The 24,640-nt window shown below is 36.8% G+C and overlaps 1 protein-coding gene across 2 annotated transcripts; it reads right to left on the bottom strand.

The window, feature by feature from the left end:
* Window positions 1-472: 472 nt before the first annotated feature.
* LOC121325654 (pantothenate kinase 1) lies at window positions 473-23,569 on the bottom strand. 2 transcript variants are annotated; one of them, XM_041268492.1, is made up of 7 exons: window positions 22,709-23,569; window positions 10,323-10,675; window positions 8,033-8,286; window positions 6,906-7,082; window positions 6,314-6,437; window positions 2,744-2,869; window positions 473-2,524 (listed from the first exon to the last, which is right to left on the bottom strand). In XM_041268492.1, exons 1-7 carry the CDS (start codon window positions 22,992-22,994, stop codon window positions 2,465-2,467), a joined length of 1,380 nt encoding a protein of 459 aa, XP_041124426.1. In that variant the 5' UTR covers window positions 22,995-23,569; the 3' UTR covers window positions 473-2,464. The 2 variants fall into 2 exon arrangements, with proteins under 2 accessions (XP_041124426.1, XP_041124427.1); XM_041268493.1 differs by lacking the exon at window positions 22,709-23,569 and adding an exon at window positions 21,735-21,796.
* Between the last annotated feature and the right edge of the window lie 1,071 nt (window positions 23,570-24,640).

Here is a 24,640-nt window from a genome sequence, read left to right as displayed (position 1 = left end):
ACATGACAAAGGGGTGGCAAGTGTTCACAACATAGCAACACCAAGAACAGCAGAACACAACACACATACTGTAGCACATCACCAACAGAAAGGACCACTAAACCTTAGCAGACTTATTACACAAGCTAAATGCTTAACACTATTGTAAATGCCCTGTGGGTAAAAAAAAGGTGGTGGCACTACAGCTTTGTGTACAGTTATGATTCAAATTTAAGTCAGTAAATGTGGCATCTGTTTGCAATTTTCAACCCTTTAATACAAGGCAATATGGCGGGCAACTGTATATGCAGTGTTTAATAATTAATTATGTTGTCTTAATTTAACTTGGCTGTATTCATAATGAAATTAGTCTCACGCTATGTTCAATTAAAGGGACTTGCCCGTCATTTCACTCACAATTTGATTTCAGAAACGGGATTGCAACACAAACATATAAACCACAAATTTAAATTCAGCACAGTTCCAATACATCTCAGCTTTGGCCTACATTTATTATAGTGGTTACACCAGCAATGAAAACCAGAAAACGTATTTCCCAAAACAGAAAGCAGAAAAAAGCATTTTACACACAGACATCAAACATACTTATTTAATACCTATGGGTCTGGCTTTCCTGTTCTGGTCTCATTATTTGGGACAGGAAAACCTATATGAAATCACAGTTCAGTGAATACAGTACTGGGGCCATATTCAGAAAGCACTAAACGCAGTGATATGTTTGCATTGGTTTTGTGTCACACAAAATAGCATAAATACAACCAAATGGTGCACATAGGACTTACGTTAGCTCTGCTAGAGTATCTATTTGAAGCTTTGTAACAGCAATACGTTGTTTTCTTTAACTTTGTGAATACGCTATGGCCCTTGATATTTTTCTCAACAGTTTTCTGTGGCAACACAATTCAGCATTTTTTCTCCAACACGTGCAAACACGCAGCATTGCATGTGGCAAAGAGCCTGACATAAAAAACACAACTCTTCAGATCCTGTTTCTGGACCCCAAACCAGCATGCATGATGGCTAGTTCAGGTCATCCTTGCTGTGCAGGATCAAAGAAGGTGACTCTTTCCAAATATAGTTCATAGATGTGTTTCAAAAAGGCAGGAAAGAGCAGGGACTTTTAGTGATAGCAGCTCACAGGTTAGCTTTGTAGTTTCACTTGAAACCGAGATTAGATCATGAAATGTCATGAAAATGAACAGAAAGTAAAATCTCCCAGGTGATTAAAAACAACAAAAAACATCACACTCTGATTAAATTCACACCCCCAGAAGAAAACGAGAAAATGGACCCATTTTAGAAGAAATCAGAATGCGTCTGGCCACGGAAATGTTTTTCTCCTTGATTTTTGAGTTTTGCCATTGATATTAAAAAGACTTTATAAAAAGCATGTTGAACAACTACATTTGTAGTTGACATGGCCTACTGAATCAGAAAAGAATAGAGTATAATTTACATTAACTCACAAAACAAACTCAGTGAATTCTCATTTATTAAGTTGAAAGTGAAGTATGTATTGGAGTGGCCCTCTACTAGTGAAGGATGGTAACAGCTCCCTGCTGTTAGGAAGTATGTGGTAATGCTGTTAGCTTGGGAAATCTGCCTCCGCTGGGAGTGATCTCATCATCAAGCTGATCGGCAAGACCAGCAGGCACATGATGTTATTGTCTCTTACACAACATTTAGATTTGTGCTATACAGAAACCTTGCAAGTCAGGTTTAGTAGCTCCTCTGGGGTTTGGCTAACACATCTGGTCTTCTTAGCCTACTGTTTAAATATCCACTGTAATGCACAAACAGCAAGCCAGACTTTGGCTATCAAGTTCCAGGATTTCGAGATGCTAATATAATGAGCCTACAGTGAATCCCTGCCTCACAATATCTCAAAAGACAACACAATCAATAATTTTGCTAACTACATTAGTGAGAATCAGAGACTTTGGATTGCGAGGTGGCTGATGAAGCAACATCCCTGGCCAGGTATGTTATGTAGCCTGGATGTTTATTTGCAAGGCAAGCTCAAGCAAAATATCGCCCAGAGCACAGGCAAATCCTAGTGAGACCAGAGTCAACCACTTCATCCCCTGACACTTGTCAGAGCTGAAATAGACATGATCAACCTAATTTGCCAGTAAAGGCTTAGGGTGTAGCAAGTGAGACAGTAGCTATCTAGATTTCATGCTACTAAAGGTCATTAGATTTTGGCCTTAGCACACGTTTTAAAAAATACATATATACAGTAGAACAGGAATCCTTTCCCTAAAATGTTATCTCGTTCCATGGTTTAAATTAGTTCATAAAAATCTTTACCTCAACTAGGATCACTAGAAGGAAGAATTAACAATATTTACAGTTATACAAAATGGCTTTTCCCATTTCTGGTAGTGGCTTCCTTAAAATTAAGAGCAGCTTTTTCCCCCATACAGTTTGTTTGCTTTGTTTCTCTCTTCGCAGGCCAATCTCTTCAGAAGTCATCTGTCATCTTCAGTAACTCCAGAAGGGCCCCCACTGCTCCAAAGTAACCCTTAAAAACAAAGTTGAACCAGTGATTTGCTTCATCAACAGCTGTAATGCATTAAGCAAAGACAACACCACTGTGGAGTGCATTATGAAGTTAAAAGTTATATCTAGGCAGTACAAACAGGTGTAAAGATGTAATTTGTCAAAGGATTGGTCATTTCTATATATTGCCAGTAGATATTACATGTAAAATTGCAATAATCAGAAACACATGGGTGCATACCTCATGTTCCAGAAACAAAGCTTTGAGCTGTCCTTTAGACCAAAAATCCATGGCATAGGCCAACAGCTTGGTGGACACCATGTTGATTCGGAGGAAATTCCCAACAAAAACCACCCTCTCTATTTTCTGAAAGATAAAGAAATAGGCAGATGAAGTCAGGTAATACCTGCAAGATGAGAATAAATGCATGAATTAATTCACAAAAAGAAAACACACAAATCAACTGGTTTTGGGATAATGCTGGTGATGTAGCATGCAAAGCACTCAAAGGTGGCACATTTCAGCCTTGTCTACTAACACTGCCCTCTGCTGACAGACATAATCAATGTTTTTTTTTTTTTTAAAACACTGGGAACATACAGACTGTATATAGTGCTGCCATCTTGTGACAGGAAACCATGTGACCAAATATGCTATTGTCCATTTCATTCTGTAGATTATTATTCTTATTATTTTTTTTTAGCATATACAGTACCTACATAGTACACTTCATTGTTTTTTTTTTTTCTTATTATAAATGTGTAAGTAACATTATACACTATAACAACCTTCTATTAAAATTGAATTAAAATCATTTTAAATGACCAGCTATAGTCTCAAGCTTGACTATCTGATGTAAATGTCAGGTTAATATTTAAAACAACTACATCAGGAAGAAGGAATCTGAAAACAGAATATGGCAATAGAAGAAATCACTTTAGCCTAAGTTTTTAGTGGGAGGTCTACAGACAAACCTCTGGACTGGTCAGACAGGTTTACTATTATTACTTGTATTGAAATACAACACAAAAAGGTTGTATTGGGTAGGTAAGTGCAGGTGATTGTTTGGTTTCAGTGAATGCAAAAACAGATTTTACTGCAATACAAAATAGGTTTTTCAAAGGACTTTCCTGCACTGTGAAGTGAAACTACAGGTTAATTCCAGCTCACATTGACATTATTTTTGGGTGGAATGCCCTTAATGTTTTTTCCACCTACAGACCCTTTCTCACCAGTACAACAGGAATTAAGCAGCTCTTCTTTGTGTATGCACTTGGCATTTGCCCAATGATCACGTTCCACTTTATGTACCATTAGTCCACTAGAGCTGGAATGACCCACTGTTACCTTTTTTTCTGCAAAAAATATGTAAAAAATAAATAAATAAATAAATAAATAAAAATCAATTTCTGAATTAAAATGGTGATTCAGTTGGACCAGAGCAGTGCTGTCTCTCTAAGTCTGAAAAGCATAATCACAGAGTATGCAAAGATCGTACTGTATCTTGCAGCTACCACCATGGATAATAATTTAGTCAACTCTAACAGTCCAAGCAGCAACGTATCAGGTCAGTAACGGTGAATAGAAATAGTGCTGGGTACTCAATAGTAAGGTATTCTCCACTCAGCCAAATCCCCAGTACTGCTTTAGGAATACTGTATGCTGGGGTTTTTTTTTTAAATCAGACGAAATGTTACCGAGACATACCTTATACTACTGTATACTTTACAGAGATTATACTGTAGATATACCAAAACAGATCTGTTACTAACCTAGGTTACTTGGATAACTCTCAATACTGCTTAACAATTCTGACCTTGCTAAAGCCCCACTTTACTAATGCAAATTCATTAAAGTAGTCTTCAGCTCCTGTAAATAATGTACACAGTCTGCTGGTTAGTGTACTGTGTGGAGGAGGCTGTGTGGTCCAGTGGTTAAAGAAACAGGCTTATAACCAGCAGGTTCCCAGTTTAAATCCAAGCTCAGCCACTGACTTACTGTGTGACCCTAAGCAAGTCACATAGCCAGCCTCATTGTGCTCCGTCTTTCAGGTGAGACATTGTGACTCTGCAGCTGATGTATCGTTCACACAACCTAGTCTCATATCTTGTAAAGTGCTTTGTGAAGGTGCTATATAAAAATAGATTATTATTATTATTATTATTATTGCAAATGCTTTTGAATGGAAAAGGTGTTAACCCTATGAACTGACTAGATTCAAACTCGAAGTCAATCTAACGTAAGTGTTAGCTGGTAGAAGATACAATTGGAAAGACTGGACAGGAAGTGAAGGCCTGGGTTCAAATACTAAATGGAAAGGGGTCTGGTTGTCAAAACTCATCTTCCAGTGGATATTAGTCCACATTACGAAACAAGCACACAATGTGGCACAGTTCAACAGAATACTCAGTCTCGCTTGAAAAAGGAAGTAGAATGATGTTTCACATTACTGTAAAAACACCCTAATCAGTAGCACCCTGACAGTGCTGTACTTATGAAATGATGATACACACAGCAGGTGAAAAACCATGAAGGACATGCCACAAAATATAGTCTTTATAAAACCACAAGGTGGCGCCAGTGCCTGACACATTCATAAAACAAAGGTCATTCTGAAGCACGTGACACAACAGAAAAGTCCTTGTGCTTTAACATTGTAGCCACTATTTGCACATATTTCAACCTCTATTGAGAATTACAGGTTATACCAACATGTCTAAATAAACTGGTCAACTTAATGTATAGCAGCATAATACAATCTTGCACTAAATATAAAAGGAAATGCTGTTAGCAAAAATTAGACAAAGGCCTCTTGATTATGTTAAAAGACTGTTAAACTGGATCCAAGACTTTTGTGTTAGGTTGAAAAAGAAAAGCAACTGCAATATCTAGCAGGACCTGGGTACATATAAAGTTCCACAGACATTTCAGTGTCATGTTTCCTTCTGAACCAATCTTAACACAACATATCAGTGGACACTGCATGTTCAATGCAGTACTATGCAGAAAATAGTCAGTGAACAAAGGTTGTCTCACTATTGTGGACACTGACTTTGACGCAGAAGGGATGTTAAAGTATTGATTATTTTAAGAATTCATGTTTTAACTAGGTTGCTACGGTCACTTCCCGGCACTGTTCTCTGTGCATTGATAGCCTTGTACAATGCTGCATGATCTCCATGTCGCAAGGCAACACCTTAAAGAAGCTGAAAGTCCTGAGTATTCCAACTTCTTAATCTGTACTCGAGGAATACAATGTTTTGTTCATCTGCCTTGGGAATTTTCTAGAAGTTGCATGATTGTTTTCTGGGGGAAAAGTCTAAATCCACGTAGGATCACCAACTGAATACAAATAAAAGAGGTACTTGAAAATCAAAAGGGAATGGCATATTGTCAGTAGCCTGACACCTAGTCCTGAGTGTGCAACTCCAGCACCAATGCTGCCAAATGCTGTTTTTTTTGGAGTGGATTACTGTTGGACTGGCGCAGTAAGGTTGGACTGATGCAAACTCATTGCTGCAATGTCAAACAGTGTGGATTCTGCAAAAGGTTAACATTATGTTTTAGAATAACATGCTCTTTTATGTAATTCTATTTATTATAAAAAAATGCTTACTAAATCTTCAAAAGGAGTGCTAACAAAAGTTTTAAATGCATTTTCTTGCCTTTTTATTACCATCAGGACTGGTCATTTCCTCTGTTGAAGATCTTTTAGCTCTTTGCTCGTATTTTATACTTAAGTTTGGAATATACGATAGGTGCTAGCAGTTAAGAAAGGCAAACTCCTTTAATTACAGCAAGCAGCCTTACCTCATTCACTGCACACATCCGAGCTATGGAACCAATGTTGTTCGTGATGGAGACAAGAGTAGCCCTTGCCAGGTCTTCCTTTCTGATAGTATCTCGCTTCTCTTTACTCATCATGTGACCAAAACTAAAATGACAAGACAACATAGAATTCAGGTCGGTCGAGTTTGCTTGTATGCATGAGTTTGGGAGATGCATTTTACTGATAGACAAGACTTCACCAACAGAACAGTTTGTTTTCAGTGAAGCTTAAGTAAAACCAGGTCTTTGATTGATGAGCAGAATCCTGTCTGAAAATTTGAATAAAATAATAAATAAATATAGAAAACACTAGCACAAACACAGTAATTAAATTGTTTGAGTGTCTTACTGAAACATAAATAAAAATTGGACATACAAATGCATTTCTTTACTATTTGTATAACTGTTTACTGGTCAGCTGTTTTGAGTGAAGTGAAGAGCGGTCTGCAGTTTGGCGTTACTGTTCTTAAACCGTGGTGATAGTTTAACAGTAGGCCTTGTGAAGTGTTATGTTAACGAGGCAAGACAAAAGAATCGACGGCCATGTAGAACAGTAAGGAGGTAAAAAACTCACCTGGACGCTACAGCAGACCCCTGTAACCCAAAGCGTTCATAATCTCCCCCATAGATATCCTTCACAAGTTTATCCACATTAGTACTGTCCCCCTTAGCTGCCATCTCCAGAGCTTCCTCAAATGTCTCACAGCCAGTCAGCAAGCAACACAGTCCCAGGAAGGTTCCACCTCCAAGGCTGGGGGTGGGGGATTAGAAACAGACCATCATTAATACTACTGTCTGGATAAAGACCTGCTGATTTCCATAGATAGGAATTTCATGAAGGAATATCTGTTTTTATGACGTGTAACTAGATTAGCTAAAACTATAACATTATAAAACTAGTGTATAGAATCAATGCATATTAACTTTATTGGAGATAAAAAGGCTCAGATTACACATTCCATAGTGCATTACTTGTAACTGACACTACAGTAATTTATGAACTGTCATACAAATCCATTCTAGGCTGTTAGACAGAAGGATGTCAAACTGAGGATGAGACGGAACATATTAAGTGTTTGGGAATACGTGAAGAAGTCCTGTAACAGGGTGTATTGTAGAAACTCAAGTATCAGGAGCTCAAGTTAAGGGTTTATTTTTTTTCCCCAACTGCAACCAATGATCAATGCCTTTCCAGTTAAAATTGCAGATTTAAGAGTGAAGTGGGCAAACCAGTGCAAACAAGTGACGTGTAATTGTTGTTTCCCAATCAATATAGCTCAAATTTAAATTTACAGAATCATTTTCCTCCATGGTTTAGTTTTTAGTAGGATTCATTATTGCTCTTGATACAGCAAAGTGCACAGGACACCACATAATTTATTAAAAAAAAAAAAAAAAAAAAAATCTTTCTAGGGGGTTAATTGTATAGATCAAAAGTATTACTTTCCAAAAGTTATATGAGGACCATAGGACCCAGTTACACCGTTAAGACAAGACTACAATATGTTTGGTTAAGGCAGCAACTAAGAACTTATCAATGTATCGGTGTTCAGCAACAACACATTTTAGTGGATTGTGAAACAAGAGTAGAGTTTCTTCCCTAGTATTAAAGCCCTTTAAACATAACAGGCGAATCACCACATCATAAACCAGTGGGATTTACATTGACTTTGACAAGACTGCGTGGCTCAGCAAGTTTACCTGGTCCCAGTCACTCGTTTGTAATTGTCCTTGGAGTAAACTGCCAGGATGCTGACCCCAGAGCCTATGTTAACCAGCAGCATTGGGAATGGGTTGTCAAGGCAACATGTCTTCTTCACACAGTTCTGGGGGTCAGAGGGGTTTTCAAAAAAGTAGCATTCTGGACGGCCGTTAAACCCAATGGAGTCCACGTAGAGCAGCCCCTGAATCAAACAGTCCAGTTCATCGAGTTTGTGCAGCTCCAGATCTGCCATCTGAAAAAAATAAATCAGCGCACACAGTGAGCAAACAGCAGGTTAATCAGTGAGCAGGTGTCCCAGTAAACAAACTCCTGGCCAAAGCAAGCACAGCACTGCACCACGTGTTATTGTACACTGCGTACCCTGGGCCACGTGAGGCGTCTGCTGCTGCTGCTACGCAATTATTACATACTACTACTACTACTACTGAACTTTATTTTATATAGCGCCTTTAAAAGCAATCACCTCAAAGTGCTTTACAAGAAACACACAAATCACAACACACAAAATAAAAGCATTCACAAAAATGCTTTTTTAAAAGTCTTTCCGCTAGATTTAAAAGCACACAAAGTGGCTGAATCCCTCATTTCTTTAGGAATAGTGTTCCAGAGGAACACACAACAGTCCAGAATCAGTTGAGCAAAGGTTGCATAAGGGAGTGTAAACAGATAAAAGATCAGAGAAGTACTGTGGAGTCAAACAATGCAGAGCCTTAAAGATACGAAGAAGAATTTTAAAAATCAACTCGAAACCCGACAGGCCACCAGCGCAAGGACTCTAAAACAGGAGTGATGTGATCACTTGCATGTGACCTAGTCAAGATTCGAGCTGCTGAGTTCTGAACATATTGTAATTTGGTAAGTGTGCTTTTAGAGACGCCTGTGAGCAGGTTGTTACAATACCTGTGAGAAAGCAAAAGCAAGAACCAGCTTTTCAGCTACAGATGCAGAGAGCATAGGTCTCAGCCTAGCAATGTTTCTAAGGTGGAAAAATTATGCCTTAACAGTATTCTGCATATGAGGTTCAAAAGTTAATCCAGGATCAAAAATCACTCCCAAATTTTTCATTTTGGATCTAAACTCAAGCATGGTACCATCAACTGACAGGTTTACAGCATTGGTTTTAAGTAGCTGATGGGAACTACCTAACAGCATAACCTCAGTCTTATCAAAATTCAGATGCAAACACATCCAATTCTTTATATCAGACATGCAGTCAGCAAGCACAGAGGGAGCAAGATCAATATCAGGTTTAATGTGGACATAAATTTGAGTATCATCTGCGTAAAAATGATAATTCAGGCCACGTAATCTTAGTATCTGACCAAGGGAAAACATAAATAATAAATAGCAGGGGGCCCAGAACTATTAATGTGCCAATTCTCAGAAGCACATCTAATGCACAAACAAATGAGACATTATGGCATCAGGCAAAAAAAGCATAGCTGCAGTCTAAAGAACTTGTCCTATAGAACAGTTTGTTCAGCCCAGCCTAATTAGTCCTAATAACTACTTATTTCATTTCAACATGAAGAACAAAAGTGGTACTTGACTAAAGAGGTATTCTGCTACAACTAAGCTCATATAAATCTACAGAAAGCATACACCTCAGGTTAAATTCAGGCCTTACAGGTACAGTAGAGTGTAATTTATTTTTTTTTGTTATGTGTACTATAAATGATTTGATTTGTATGGTTTCCACGGTTTCACAGAGGTACATTCATAGTCAATATGAAATCTAGACGTCTTTTTGATAAGCTGAGTTTTGAAAAAGCTAGTGGTTATAACCCGCTGAGCATGTGAGATCTTATTACCTAAACAATAAGGCTGCAAAGTTGGTCTACATGGTTCCATAAGCAGTAGAAATATTACTAAGAATGTAAACTGGACAACACCGGTAATGAAACTGAAGCAGGAAAATCAAATACAGCTCAAACCAAACACTGAGAGAACATACAAAGTGGACTGTTGCTATCCAGGAGAAACTCAAAGTGAGATGACCTATGGCATCTGATTAGATCAGCAGTCAATGCCATGATCAGCAACACATTTAGCATTCAGGGTTAATAAAACCCTACAAAGATGAAGACACCACGGCATCATGAGTGATTTCTGCGATATGAATGACTGACACTATATACAATCACAGAATACAGCCGTGTAGCGAGTATGACATTTAGATAGTAATGTATCTTTAACATGATTATATTCTTAGGACTGCATTGTTGAAAACAGGTGAAAAACAATCTCTTGATGCTGGATCTCACTTACTGCCCTGAAGTCCTCCTCAAACTTGTAGGCTCCCCCGCCGGTGGCACAGAGTGTGGTGTGCAGGCTGGAGAAGTTCTTGTCCCGGCCCATCTGGATGAACCTGTGCATGGCCTGGGTGGGGAAGCGGATGAAGTGGAGGTTGCCTTTGCGGCCACACATGGTCAGATTCTTCAGCTCCAGGTGGACGTCGCGGATCCCTGTCTTCCCATAGGCCGTGTTGGAGGTCAGGTATTTCCGGATACTCTTCAAGTTCTCCACCTCCTCCTGCTCCTCCTCAGCTGTGATATCCTTGGGCTCAAAGTAGACCAGCTTCACCAGTGTGCCTCCAATGTCCATTCCAAACCAGGGGAAAGCTGCAGGAGAACAAAATACATTACAATGTTAATGAAAATCACATCTTGCCTGGGGAAATGCCAGTGGTGGCGTTTTTCATTACTTAAGCAATGTTTGGCATTTGGCAGCCCCCATACTATAGTTCAGCAAGATTCATACAACTGGTTTGGGAAATGGGATATGTGCAAGAATGAAAGACTGGTATATTTGAATAATGAGGTGACAATGCTTCCTTACATAACACTGTACCACTACCCTGCTTTACAATATATATATATATATATATATATATATATATATATATATATATATATATATATATATATATATATATATATATCGATATTGATAGATAGACATTAAATATGGACTGGAGAGGAGGACCTGAGAGAAGGCTATAATCCCTGGAGTCTTCCCAAGGGGCATTTAATTTTCCACTATGACTCAGTCAAGAAAACAAGTAAGGAAAATTGAATTGTAAATATGACTTTATACATACACAGTGACAGTGATGCTTTAATCACCATTTTAGTGTTTGGAACATCTTTTTTCATATGTTTTTTGTTAAGTCACAGAATCGCTGTTCAGCAGCTTATTCATATTCAGTAATTTTCCCTCTGTTGTGAGGAGTGGAGAAGAAAGACGTTCCTTTGAAAAGGGGCGGGACTACCAGTGAAGTGGACCAATCACAGGTCAGAGGGTGACTATTGCCCGGTGGTGTAAGGATGTTAAGGCAATAGTTGCCACCCCCCTCGATAACTTCCCTTAGGTGTGTGTGTGTTTAATTAACCCATTTTTAAAAGGGAGATAAGATACAAAGGAATTCACCTCCACAGAACTAAAACCCACACAGATACCACAGCCTTTAAATGAGTGGGCTGTGCTTTTGAAATTGTCTTTATGCAGGCTATTGCATGCTGTGTCTTAGTCACCATTCAGTTTAGGTCAAGCAGCATCTGTGACATGAAATCATCCCAGATAAACTGCAGCAAGTACTGCAACACCAGCTGATTGCTTTGGTTGCTATGGAAACAAGTGCATAAAGGGAAGACTGCCTGCAGATCCATAAAGTAAGCCAGCACACTGCACTTCTAATATCCTTGAGGGCAGGATAAACAGCTAATACCAATCTTTTATTTAAATTGTTTTAAAAGCCAACCATCTGACTTCATAGTAGAAAAATCCTTAGCCACACAACTGACCAGTGTAACATAAGCCTATCCTGTTTGTACACTTGAAAACAGTAAAGGCTGCTACACACCAGACATGATGGGGCAAATGAAACTGTGCAGCGATGCGATGAAATTAATAGAACCTATACTTTTGATAAGTATCTTTACACCACAGGCGACACAGGAGCAACGCAAAATAAATAGAATTGAATCCAATTTTTTGCAATTTCACATGTGTCAACTAGGGCATTGAGCAATTAGAGAACAGCTTCGATGCTTGTGGTCCAGCAGGGTGAAGCAGTACCAAAATGAGGAAACAATAATAACACTTTCCATTGAAAAAATATCCAGAGCTTTATGACAAAAGTCATCACAATTATAAAGATACAGATCCGACAGACAATGCATGGGAGTCCATTTCGAAGGACCTGGATAAGCCTGGTATGTATTTTTACTGCCATATGTTATGAATTACCATCAGAGAAGACACACAATTACTACATGTTGACAAATATGTATCAGTCTTGATCATATTTGTCAATAGCAATCTTTAACAGTTGTATAGATCTGGCAGTTTGTCGCATCGCCTGTGTCTCATCTGGTGTGTATGGTCAGTGTCTTGCTGGCAGTTTTAAAAAAAAATCGCATCGTGTCAGGTGTGTGGAGACCGTCTGGCTTTCCCTTTAGTGAAATACAATTTTGCCTCAACCCATGTGAGCGCCATATTTAGAAGTAACAAGGGATGGGAACAAGGGCACTTTAAAATAAATAAATAATAAATATGTATACAGTGCATGAGAGCATACACTTTACTACACAACCTGCATTCTTGTTGAAAGTCTTTATCCAAACTCGACCCTTTCTGTTGTAAAAACATGCAGATCGGGCAGGCATTTACAAAATTCTAATGCCACACTTACGTATCTGAAACACCTTAATCAGTCTTACAGTTCTTTCTCTGATTCTTTTTTTTTGTAGTGCATTTTAGGTGATGAAGTCTAAGATGAAGTCAGACCTTTAAAACTACATTTTATCTAAACTCTCTTTTGCTAAATGAAGGTAACATTGCATATATCTTACATGACCCCGCTACATACAAGTCACAAGCTAATAACACTCTATTTAGATAGACAGTATGACTGATATATTCTGGTAACAAACGTGCATGGAAAGTCTCACAAAGTTCTAACAACTGGTTCCAATCGCAAGTCAGCAGGTCAGAAGGTATTTCCCCATGACCTAATTGCTGACACCCTCATGCACACAACACTCCTCAGAGCTTAGCCACTGTCGCCTTTGCACTGCAGTTGAAGGAGAATCAATTCTCATTCTTGTTTTACCTGTCACAAGGGGCAGTAGCTCCTACTGTGGAAAGAACACCTACTGTACTGTCCCCTAACTCATAACTGTGCTGAAACACTAGCACTGTAAGCATATTGCCATAATAGTGTGTTTACACTATATTTATAAATCTTTTAAATACAAAAATAAAAATAGTTAAAACGGTAAGTTCCATTTGTCAGTGGAAACTAACTAGTCTCTTACAGATGAATAAATCTATACCAAAATATAAATGCAGTGTATGCTTGCCCCACACTGGTTGTGCAATCAATGGCCTCCCTGTTGTACAGCTATGGCCAAAAGTTTTGCATCACCTTGAACTTTGAGATTAAAAAAATACATTTTATTTTATTTTATTATATATATATATATATATATATATATATATATATATATATATATATATATATATATATATATATATATATTTTTTTTTTTACTTAATTTAATTTATATTTTATTTAACATCATGTAATCAAATAAACTACAAAATGATATCACAAGTCTACTGGAAGCCATAGTAGCAGTATTTCATGTTAGATTTCAAAAGGTCACATTTTTCAATTTGTCAGTTTTTCATTACGTATACAGAAAACCACAAAGCAGTGTGTAATTCAATATGTTAAGGTAAAATTATTCAGCAGGTTTCATTCAATTTTATGAATTTTTTGGCCATAGCTGCATGTTGCTGTTTTGTTGCGTGTGGCAAGATAGAAGTGGTATACAGGCCAAACTCCAAATCAGCTGTTCAGTTTATAGGTAAGCCAACCCACCTTTGACATACAACAAAGGAAAATTCATGTGTTGCTCAAGGCCTCCCTTGAGCTGAATATCATTTGGAAGCCAATTTCCAGCTCTGATGTAAAAAATATTAGCACATTCCTGAGTGTCTCAGTTCATGGATTTTTACAATAATGTGTGTTTGTAATCGTCTTTTTCAAGTCTCTAGACAGCACGATGTGGTCTTTTTTTCTGATAGGCTGAAGATAACTGACACCATCTGCAAGCCAATCAGGCTTCATGACCTTAAAGTTGACATAAACATAAATAAAAACATTAGGTATTGCAATAAGAATAGTATAGCTTTTTTTAATCACATTTTTTACAACAAAATTACTTTTAAATTAAAAGTTTACTAAGTAGGTCGATCTGAGAGTATGGTTAGTTTTCCCACAGCGGTACAGTACCAGTAGGGCCTTTTGTGAGCATGATGTCCCTTTCATGTAACAGGTACCAAAAGCCCTGTAAAAGTAACAGTGCATTGACACCTTTTGTGACATAAATGCCAACACATTCAAATATGTAATACATTGTGTGTTGCCAGACAACACTTTAATTATGTTAGATACACAGAACAGTGTCTTCTAGTTACATAAACATTGCGGCTTTTCTACATACAAAACACTTGGGCACATGTTTTGACAGAAGCACTTTTATTATATACTTTTATTAGTTGGCTACTAGATTATCCAAAAAAAAAAAAAAAACAACAAATAAATAAAAAAACTGGACTTAGAAAGATTTTTAAGCATTCTTTTAATGGGGCAGACAAAACCTCTCTAACTTCATTTAAAAAAAAATAAGAAACTGCTCAGCATGTTTTCTGTATTCTTCAGAAACAAATCTATTTGTACTGCTGTACATGAAGCAGCATGTAGATTTCTCGAGTACGCCAACAGACCACCTTTCCTCCAATCAAAACTGTTTCCACTAATGATCTGGCATGCTGACATTTGAATCCAAGTTATCCAAATAACTAAGAATGTACTTCATTTGCTATAATTAGCACAGTTTAGGAAGAAACAGTTAAGGGGCACGTTACCACTGTCATTTCACTCTTGTGTAACAAAACATCCCCTCCTCCTGCAGCTGTTTTGTCATGCAATTGGCTGAAAACTGCCCTCCTGAGAAGAGACACCCTTTGATTGACTAGTTGTAGCACACTCCTTCTCCATACTTGAAGCTGAAGGTTACAGTAGTGCCCTGTAAACTCATTCAACTCCAGACCAGACTGGAAAGGAGTGTGATATTTTTTTTTTTTTTTTACAGGTTATATTACAGAGATAAATAATAGCTTCTTTAACAGTAATAATTCAAATATAGCGCACTGGTACAGAAATACTATGTAGGATACTTTTCTAGTTTGACTCACTAGAAATTACATTGCTACGACATAATTGTTTAACTGGGCCTGATGTGACCCCTTTCCAAATCAGGACTGTAAACAGTTTATAAAGTCAATAAAAAACACCAGTTATGTTGCTTTAACGATAACGGTGGTGTTTTTATATACAGAATTGTATTTTACTGCATATGCTGCCTTCATTAAATCCCTGTAGAACACTGTAGTTTTTTTTTGTTTGTTCGTTTTTTCGTCAACAAAGATCACAAAACACCAAACAGAACATTATCACGTACTCTGTACCTTGTACAGACTTTTCGAAAATATTTAATATCCCTCTTTATCCATCAGAGTGCCTTACGGTTTGTGGGTGAAGGTGAGAAGTAAGCTGTAGCAATGAAAATCCAACACATGCTGGACAGGAAACAGGCACCAGCTGGGATAGGCTGTGTGGACGAATTTACAGCAGTTCCTGTCAGATCTCTCAGCAGGTGTTACTGTTCCAGCAAGCACAGAGCTGTTGGAGGTTTGGGCTGTTGTGCACTACAAATGTATCTGTGCAATAAGGTAGTAATCCTATATGCTGTATAGCTATATGCATGTGTAAATTAAGGATGGATATTAGGCCAGGGTAAATCTTGGTAAATAAGTCTGTCTCTGATATGACAGTATGATATACTATAGCGTACAGAAGTCACTATGATGGTTCATAGATGTTCTATAGCAAAAGAGGGCCCCAGACCTTTGATATACTGTAACACCAAAAGGCCCCTCTACAAAAGCATCAATAAACTTAGCTTTTGTTTTAGCACAAGCTCAGAGTCTTCTTTAATATGAATTCTAAAAGCACTTTGTAGGAGTACATGTTAATAAAGAACATTAACAGCATTCTGCAATATATTCTAACTGCAAAGAACAGTGCCAGGCTGTGCACAACCAACCTTGTCACAAAACACAAATGTGCCCATTTGAATCTTTAGGATGACCACACCTTTTCTATTTCCAGGTATTTCTAGGAATGATTTACTACTACATTGACAGATTACATTATATTCAATCTAATTTAAAAGATAAACATTTTACTGTATTCAATAATGACCTGGAAAATATGGAACCTCAAGGTACCAGTTCATTTAATTATGTAATATTTATGTACATGTGGTGTCAACATGCCAACAGAGACTACTTTGATAAAGCAGATATTCTGCAATATGGCGTCAATTCTTCTCCTTTAAAGTATATCAAAAGTAAATGTTGTCATCCAGTGCATGCTGAAATAAATGTGATGCATCCTACAGTTGTATGTATATGATTTTGTAGTATGGAATGATACAACAGTTAAGGATTTGAGCCAACACTATAAATTAAAAGCATACTAAATGCTGAAATTTAAGGATAATACATAAAAAAGCTTATTACAGACCAATTTGCAGATATTACAATATATTCTTAAGGTGGCAGGGCAATTCTACAGATATCTGGTTGCAATCCCCATGTTTCAAAACATGAATTCTGCAGCACTAATATGACAAAAAACTATCAAAGGTCTTTTCATGTAGTCCACTCACTGAAAGTGCACCAATAATTGAACTTGTCCTGCTGTACTGTGGTGCATGCATTGCTTCAAGCAGCTTCAAAGCTGTATTACAAAACACTCTTAGGGTTAGATGTACTAAAGTATTGCAACTGTCGCAATAGTTGCAAAAGAGACAGAAGTCTAGGGTGAAATGTACTAAACAAGCGCAATGCTGTTAGCGACTTTTTAGGGAATGCTTTGCGGCAGCAGTTTATAACTGCGGATCAACCTCAGATGAATATGCAATTATGAGCATTCCTGCATAAATCTACAAAAAGGGGGCGGAGATAGTGCAAATCAGGGTTCACAAATATTACAATGAGATGTACTAAAGCTGCAGACAACGGCGACAGTTACAACTGATTTAATTTGTTCAGAACGTTTGAAAGCACGTTTTAAACAGTTGCAATTGTTGCTGGCATTTCCCACTCTGCTTTTTTGTTATTTTTGCATTTTTGGGTACCTAATTTTCACTAAAGTCAGGGTGTACTACTTACAAGTCTTGACAACAAATTTCTGTGACATTTCTGGTTTTCCCAGCGTGTTGGGAGCACCCCTGAGCCTCATCCTGAGCATCTGTATAGGACCATGAACTACTGTGTGTTAATTGTGTAGGCTACTAAGTAGTACAAGTTAAAAATAATAATAAATTAAAAAATAAAAAATAAAAAAAACTGAAATCATTACAGTTTCAATTTAAAATAATCTTTTATTTGCATTGTACACTAATGTGTACAATGCAGCAGTAGGCTAGGCTAAAGTAAAAAGAAAGTGCGCTAGATATTCATTTGATTTTACTGCTGTACTGTATACTGCATAGGCTTATTGTACAAATGTATATTTTTATATAATGTAATGTGTAGTGTACCCAAAACACTTTAGTGTTATTTCAATGCAATGATTAATATTTAACATACATCAAGAACTATAAATACATGTATATAAATGTATTTTTAAACCTGACACCTCTTTATGTCGGACAAACTTGTCTGGTTTAGTGAGGGGCTGCTGTATGATTATGAAAAGCTTTTTGGGTGTGAAGGTTGGGGCCCAACTACAGAATCTGATGGGAATAAACTGCCTTTATATATATATATATATATATATATATATATATATATATATATATATATATATATATATATATATATATATATATATATATATATATAAACAGTATTTTAATAGGTAAAATGAATACAGAACATAATGTATTGTATAGATGACGTTTACATTTAACAAAAACTATGTTAGTCTGATTCTTGCAACCTTGCATGTACAGACGTTATCCTTCGGGCAGCCTCTGCTGTAGCAAACCATAACTCAACTCCTGCAGTTTATTAGAACAATGTCGCACGACTCTCACAATGTATGCTACAGATCTCGCTAAGACGACACAACAGATATTTAAATTAGTATTGCGGCTCTTTTCATTAACATATTTTCTCTAAGTACATACGACAAAATATATACTTTGCGAATCGTTGCAATGAAAATGTAAATTGTGGTATGTTTGCGCTGCGACTGGCCCATCTCAGTACACCTACCCCGCTAAGGTTATTGAACTACTTTAACACTTCTTTTCTCTTGCCCTTGAACTTTATACTGAAAATATCTGCTTGTGCACACACTAGATGCAGTAACATGCAATGCTTTAAAGTTAAATATTAAACACTGTATGGATTGACAGTGCTGTACATTAAGAACACTGCCCCTCCTGCTCTCAGTGGCACTGCTTATAGAAAGTACATTGGTGTAAGACGTAACATTTACTGTTGATGTGTCTATGGTGAAATCAAAAACTGTGTACCTATAAAATGCACCCAGCATGATAGTAACCTACAACCCAGCTATAAAAAAAAAAAAAAAAAGTCTCCAAACTGTGATGTTTTTATGAGGTAAATAAAAATATTTAAGCTATTCGTGACTGTTGCTGATTTCTTTAAACAAATTGTAACTAAGACTCATTTTTGAATAAATTACGCCTTTGATTTTCTACTGAGCGTATGCTTTACCAACATGCTATTCTGGTTTCACCGGAGGACAGTCTTTCAAAAATGTGCTTCTCATACAGCGCCAAAGTAACTTATTAAAAATGTCTTCAAATGGCAGGTAATTGGACTGGACTGGCATGAATGTTATATGATTTCATGTTGATTTTAAGGTTGTAATGCTATGTGTTATGTAGAACTGCTAATTTAGTCTGCAGTTTAGATAAGTTTACAGACTTCTTAGGTCTACAATACAGCACTTTAATTGTAAAATGTGCTCTTTGCTTTGCTAGCTTCAAGTGGCTGACTACATGAAGAGCCAAGTATAAACCGGGAAAAGTCTCAGTGTCAACACGACATGACATAACTAGGTAACCTGATGCACCGTATGACAGCCAGGGCATTTAGGTGAAAGGTCTGTCCTGTGCCATTCTTTTAACGGATCGAAATATTGAGATTCCAATGGGCTCATGCCGGTTCACTATTAAAAAAAAAAAAAAACTGCCACACATCGCTTCTTAAAACAATACTTTAGACAAGGGAAAGTTATTTGCATGTATGCCTTTCGAATGTAAACATTTGATGTTTGCAATCCACAAAGGTATGTGGTAATGAAACGTGTCTATCAGAAGCAGGATCCTAGCTTTATGAAACTCAAAGTCATGCACAGAACTTCAGAAACTGAAATGGTTATGAAAAATAGGAGAAACTGACAACTCTTCTGAAAGCCCAAAGAACATGCTCTGAACAGCTGACTAAAGGGTTCTGGTTACTAGTACTCTGGGTGCATTTTACACAGTAACATACTTAATTGGATTCTGGTGGGTTCCAGCTAAAGTAGATGCTGACCAAACCAATTGCTTGCTGTGTTTTAGTCATCAAAAAAGTCAACTCATTGGGGTGACGTTCTCAGAAAACTCAGCTTGCTTGTGGACAATTAATCAAAATTTAATCCATATACTGATTCTGTTGTTAAAAAGGCCTCTGGGAAACTGGCAACCACTCAAAATTTAAATCAAATGAAGAGCTGAAGGAGGAATTAGTACAGTCGTAGTAAAAGGCAAGCTACAGTAGTGCCTCTCGATGGATTTGCCAAATCCGTGACCCTGGATAAGGTCAACACACTTTATTATAGTGCAGACAGGCTATGTCTGCACTGAGTTGTTCCTACTATACCAAAGAGCAGCGTGTGTTTTGCAATACAGAAATCACCAAATCCCTTAAATTCCCATTTTCCCACTAGTATGCAGTATGTGTCGGTATATTCCTGGTGTCTTTGCTACTTTTCCCATGGCTTAACCTTCTTAGCATTCTACAAACATACAAGAGGGAAAACATGCTTGTCACTTTAGTTAATCACAGCAAAATGCAGTGCTCTTCTCCTACTGTACTCTCAATTATGATGTTGTAATACTGAAGCACTGTATAAGAAACCCCTTTAAAACAAACCAAGAACAATAGTTGTGTTTTTGAGTTTATTGTCAAACTAAAACCTACTACTGTAAGCCACAGCATGCATCTCAGGAGCGGAGGGAGATCCTTATTAACATGTTTCAATTACAAACAATGACTAATATATGCAGCCTGCACCTAACTAGCTGATGCAGAACATGGTCAAATGAACTGAACAAAGTCACACACTGCTTCAGTCATTAAGAGGTAAATGACTCAAACTCCACCTGTATTTTTTTGGCTTGTTTTCTTACAGCTGAACCATGACACCACCTATTTATAGAGAACACGAATGGAGGGGAAAAATAAATTATAATATATTGTGCATTAACATGACACACAGAGGTTTCTAAAAAAAAAAAAACAACCTCCAATCTGCAGATCTATGTACAGCTGAGATTAGATCTTTCCAAGCGATGGCTCCTGATTTATAAATGGTTGACTGACCTCCACACAATATGGCTTTTTTTGATTAAGTATCCTATTTATGATTTTTAGAGCTCGTGTCCTACTTATGATCTATTTATGTGGAAAAGGGTGTCTAAGTATAGTCTGGCAGCTTTTAGTTAGACTAACTTTTTAGGTTATAGTCTTTTATCTTGCAAGTGATATATTTTATGTCTCTTCAAGATCTGTATATTAGCTAAAAAGGTTTGGCTGCTCCAGAATAGGTTTAAGATTTAAGTGTGAAAAAACAATGTTAAAAGTTCAGTATTTTTAAAATTGTTTGTATGTTTGTTACAAAATGATTCTGGCAAATAAGTTACAATGAAATTCCTTCCTCTATACAGTTCATGAATCTTTCTTAAATGTTATTGCCTTCTTTACTGACAGTCTAGGGTAGGTTCACCTATGTCAAAAAAATATTCCCTAAATATCCCAGAAGTTCAAGTATGCAAATAGGTCAGAGGCATTCCTACTGGTACTGTATAGGCTGTATCTAAGCTACATAATGTTGTAAGTTAATGTTTCTAAACTCAAACATTACATGTTTGCTACAACAGCAGCCTGAAACATGATACTGTATTGATCTGCTACACACACACACAAAAAAAAATTTAGTACAGGAAACTAAGCTGAGAATCCAAGCATTGAAGCATGCACAGTACCACCTGTAACACTGATTAACAAAAGGAAATCAGTTTTGCACTGACTGGACCATAACTGTAGTCAGTTCGGACTAATTATTTCTGCTAGTATTAAAAACGCTGCCTGAGAACAGTAGTTGAAAAGCTTTGTGTAACAACAGTGTACCAAAATCAAACAGTAAATTATTTAATTGATGTTAAATAAAAAAAAATTAAAAATAAATAACTAGAACAGATGTCAGTTTACTACACAAATTATTGTTAAAATGACTAATAATAATAATAATAATAATAATAATAATAATAATAATAATAATAATAATAATAATAATAAGACCTGGTTTCTTAATATCCTTAAGCTTCATAATGACTGGTGTTTATGATCTTGCAGCACAATATCAATAAGACTGTTTATTTGATTTATTAATTTAGGTAATTTTAATAAATAATAATAATAAAAATAATAATAATAATAATAATAATAATAATAATAATAATAATAATAATAATAATAAGGAGCAAATTATGGCTGCCTAATGCATTGGTTGTACTAAAGTCCTGCTATAGTATCTGCAATAGTCTGAATTTTACACACAGTTAATTTTGCTGCAAAATATCAATTGATAGAAAAATGCCAAATGCGAAGAATCTTGCTTTTTAGCTGTTCATTCCTGGCTGACCATATAACCCCTCCCTGCAAGGGTAAGCTTTGTTTGCTCATTGGCTAAAGAAGACATGCCTTCTTATCAGCAGCGATTTACACACACCTACTGAATGAGTATTGGCCAATAAACGTCACACCATGCTGTTCAACAATCTTGGTTTTGTTCTAGAAACTAAATTGAAAGATGGCATGTTGTGATCTTCTGTATTTACCTAACAGGACAGTTTCATGCAGTTTCCAATGACAGCATCTACTACCACAAATAATAATAATAATAATAATAATAATAATAATAATAATAATAATAATAATAATAATAATAATACTACAAATGGATGAGGTATTATTCAGGTAAGAATCATTCTAATTGTAACAGTATGTACCCTACTCTGGCTAATAAATAAGGAAACGTTTCAGTGACAATATGATTTAAACTGGGGTATTGTATGGAGGCGTGAAAGTAACCCTAATCATTTTTAAAATACTTGTGAAATGACAGCTTGTGAGTAGTGTACCGTTGCGCTGACTGTGAAACTAATATAGACAGATAAAGATATTGATAAACTTCACAGAAGCAACACTAATAGACTGTTGTATACAGCTAGCTTTTTTTTTTTTTTTTTTTTTTTTTTTTTTTAATAACTTACGAGGTCTGTTCTTTTTTCCCGAATCCACTCTCCTCCTCAGTCTGCATTTCTTTGCAGGGGATCCATGAAGATCCTGGTGATGTTGGAAATGCTCCGTTGTTCCATTGCTAGAACTTGTAATACCACCACTATTAGTACTACCAGTCGTTGTAGTGCTAACAGCAGCAGCACTATAGGGATTGCTGGTGTTGTTGCTTATCTGTGGCGAGTGAAACTCATTCTGCAGTGAGTTCGCACACCAAGGACCTGCTCCGTTCTGCTCCACAATGGATTTACCTTTATCCATAATCACAGACACGGAGAAAGAAGGCAGTATCGCAAGAAATAACGATCGACTGTTTATTATTTATGAAGTATACAACTGCGGTCCAATATATTTGTTCAACAAAGGTTAAGTTGGCGTATTTATTTACTGTTTGGAAAAGATAGCGATGCCCCAGGCGCGGATGGATGGTTCTAGGTCACTGTCGGTCATTTTCTTCCTTCATGTTCCCCCTTCTGCAGTTTCCTACTCTCCAACAGACGGCATGCGACGTCACTGTCTATGCCTAACCCCACCCCCTTCACCACCCCCAGAGGCACGAGAAAAAAAAAAAAAAAAACCCTGCGCAAATTCCTGGCACAGGGAGTTTACTGCGAATATGCATTGCACCCACCAGGTAATTCATTTTTCAGATTATTACAATTGAGCAGACGTGACCCCTTACAAAAACGTGCTGCAGCAGTACTGGGTTATATGACTGCAGATGATGAAGTATTTTGGACAAAGAACCTTTTTGTACATCATAAACGAGACTGGAAATTTTCAGTGCAGTAGAACTGCGTCCACAATAGCATTGCAGGGATTTTTTTTTTTTTTTTTTTTTTTTTTTTTGGTAAAGTTGTCTTTGATTGTCTTCAAGGGTTCAAATCTAGTTTGCAAATAAATGTGACTTGGTGGAATGATGTTTTAAAGTGTATTTGAATACTGGTGTTTATACAGTGCTAGGAGCTGACACAGGAAGATGGCTGACTTACTCAGACGGGCTCCATGCTGCTTTTATTATGGAGTGCATGCAGAAAAATGGAGGTATACAATGTATTGTATAAGTAATCTATCCTGAGACCACAGAGAATAGCACAGTGATCCATGTGTGGGATTTCTGAAATGTCATGATACCCAATTTCTGTATTTTGAGCCAAGAAAAATGTACCATTGGACACCTACATAACGATTCTTTCTACACTAAATGATTGCATTTAATTTTCAGCATTACCAAAACGTAATACACTGGGCCTTACTAACCATGAAAACATTACAGTATATTGAACCCATTATATAAAGAATCCTCTGTTGTTCAGTATTATTTGACACATAGACTCTCTTTGCCATTTACTTTAATTGGGATTTTAAATCCAGTTATCCTGTGATAACACAAAAAGGTACAGTTTCAATAAACAAATGTCACAGAGGGTCCAGGGAGACAGTGGCCGGTTTGCAAAGCAGAATTATTGATTCGTATAAGCACACTGACTTTTATTATTAAAACCCTGGCCCTAAAATGGGTAAGATCATAAAACTTGCCATATAATAGTTGTAACTACAATGTGCACATACCATACTAGGAAACCAGCATGTCCTTCATTAGTATAACAATCTCCACCTTGGATCTGATACACTTGGGAGACTGTTCTATCCTTGTACACTCAATATACCCTGTAGCTATCACTAAATAAAGCGTGAAGAACTGGACTAGCTGCTGCAAAGGCTCAATTAAGTCTTATAAATCTATTAACATGAAAAAGGCTTGTGCAAATTGTGCTTTGCCTCAAAGCAAACAGATAAGGCCTTGATGAACTGTATTAAGACTTTCTACAGACAAAAAAAAAGCTACTTTTGATCTCTGTTTTGAATTGTGAAATATGAATAAAATGTTCTATGTTGTTAATATG

Source organism: Polyodon spathula, chromosome 13 (assembly GCF_017654505.1).
Source record: "Polyodon spathula isolate WHYD16114869_AA chromosome 13, ASM1765450v1, whole genome shotgun sequence".
Classification (NCBI taxonomy): domain Eukaryota; kingdom Metazoa; phylum Chordata; class Actinopteri; order Acipenseriformes; family Polyodontidae; genus Polyodon; species Polyodon spathula.
Note: the sequence above shows the minus strand (reverse complement) of the source record. Positions and strands in the feature narration are given on the sequence as shown.

Bases quoted from the DNA above. Each gene is read 5' to 3' on its own strand.
- LOC121325654 (XM_041268492.1), bottom strand. From the start codon at position 22,994: ATGGATAAAGGTAAATCCATTGTGGAGCAGAACGGAGCAGGTCCTTGG. The intron at 7,083-8,032 runs GTAAACTTGCTG...CCCCACCCCCAG, and splicing joins AAACGAGTGACTGGGACCAG to CCTTGGAGGTGGAACCTTCC. The intron at 2,870-6,313 runs GTAAGGCTGCTT...TTTATCTTTCAG, and splicing joins GGATGTGTGCAGTGAATGAG to AAAATAGAGAGGGTGGTTTT.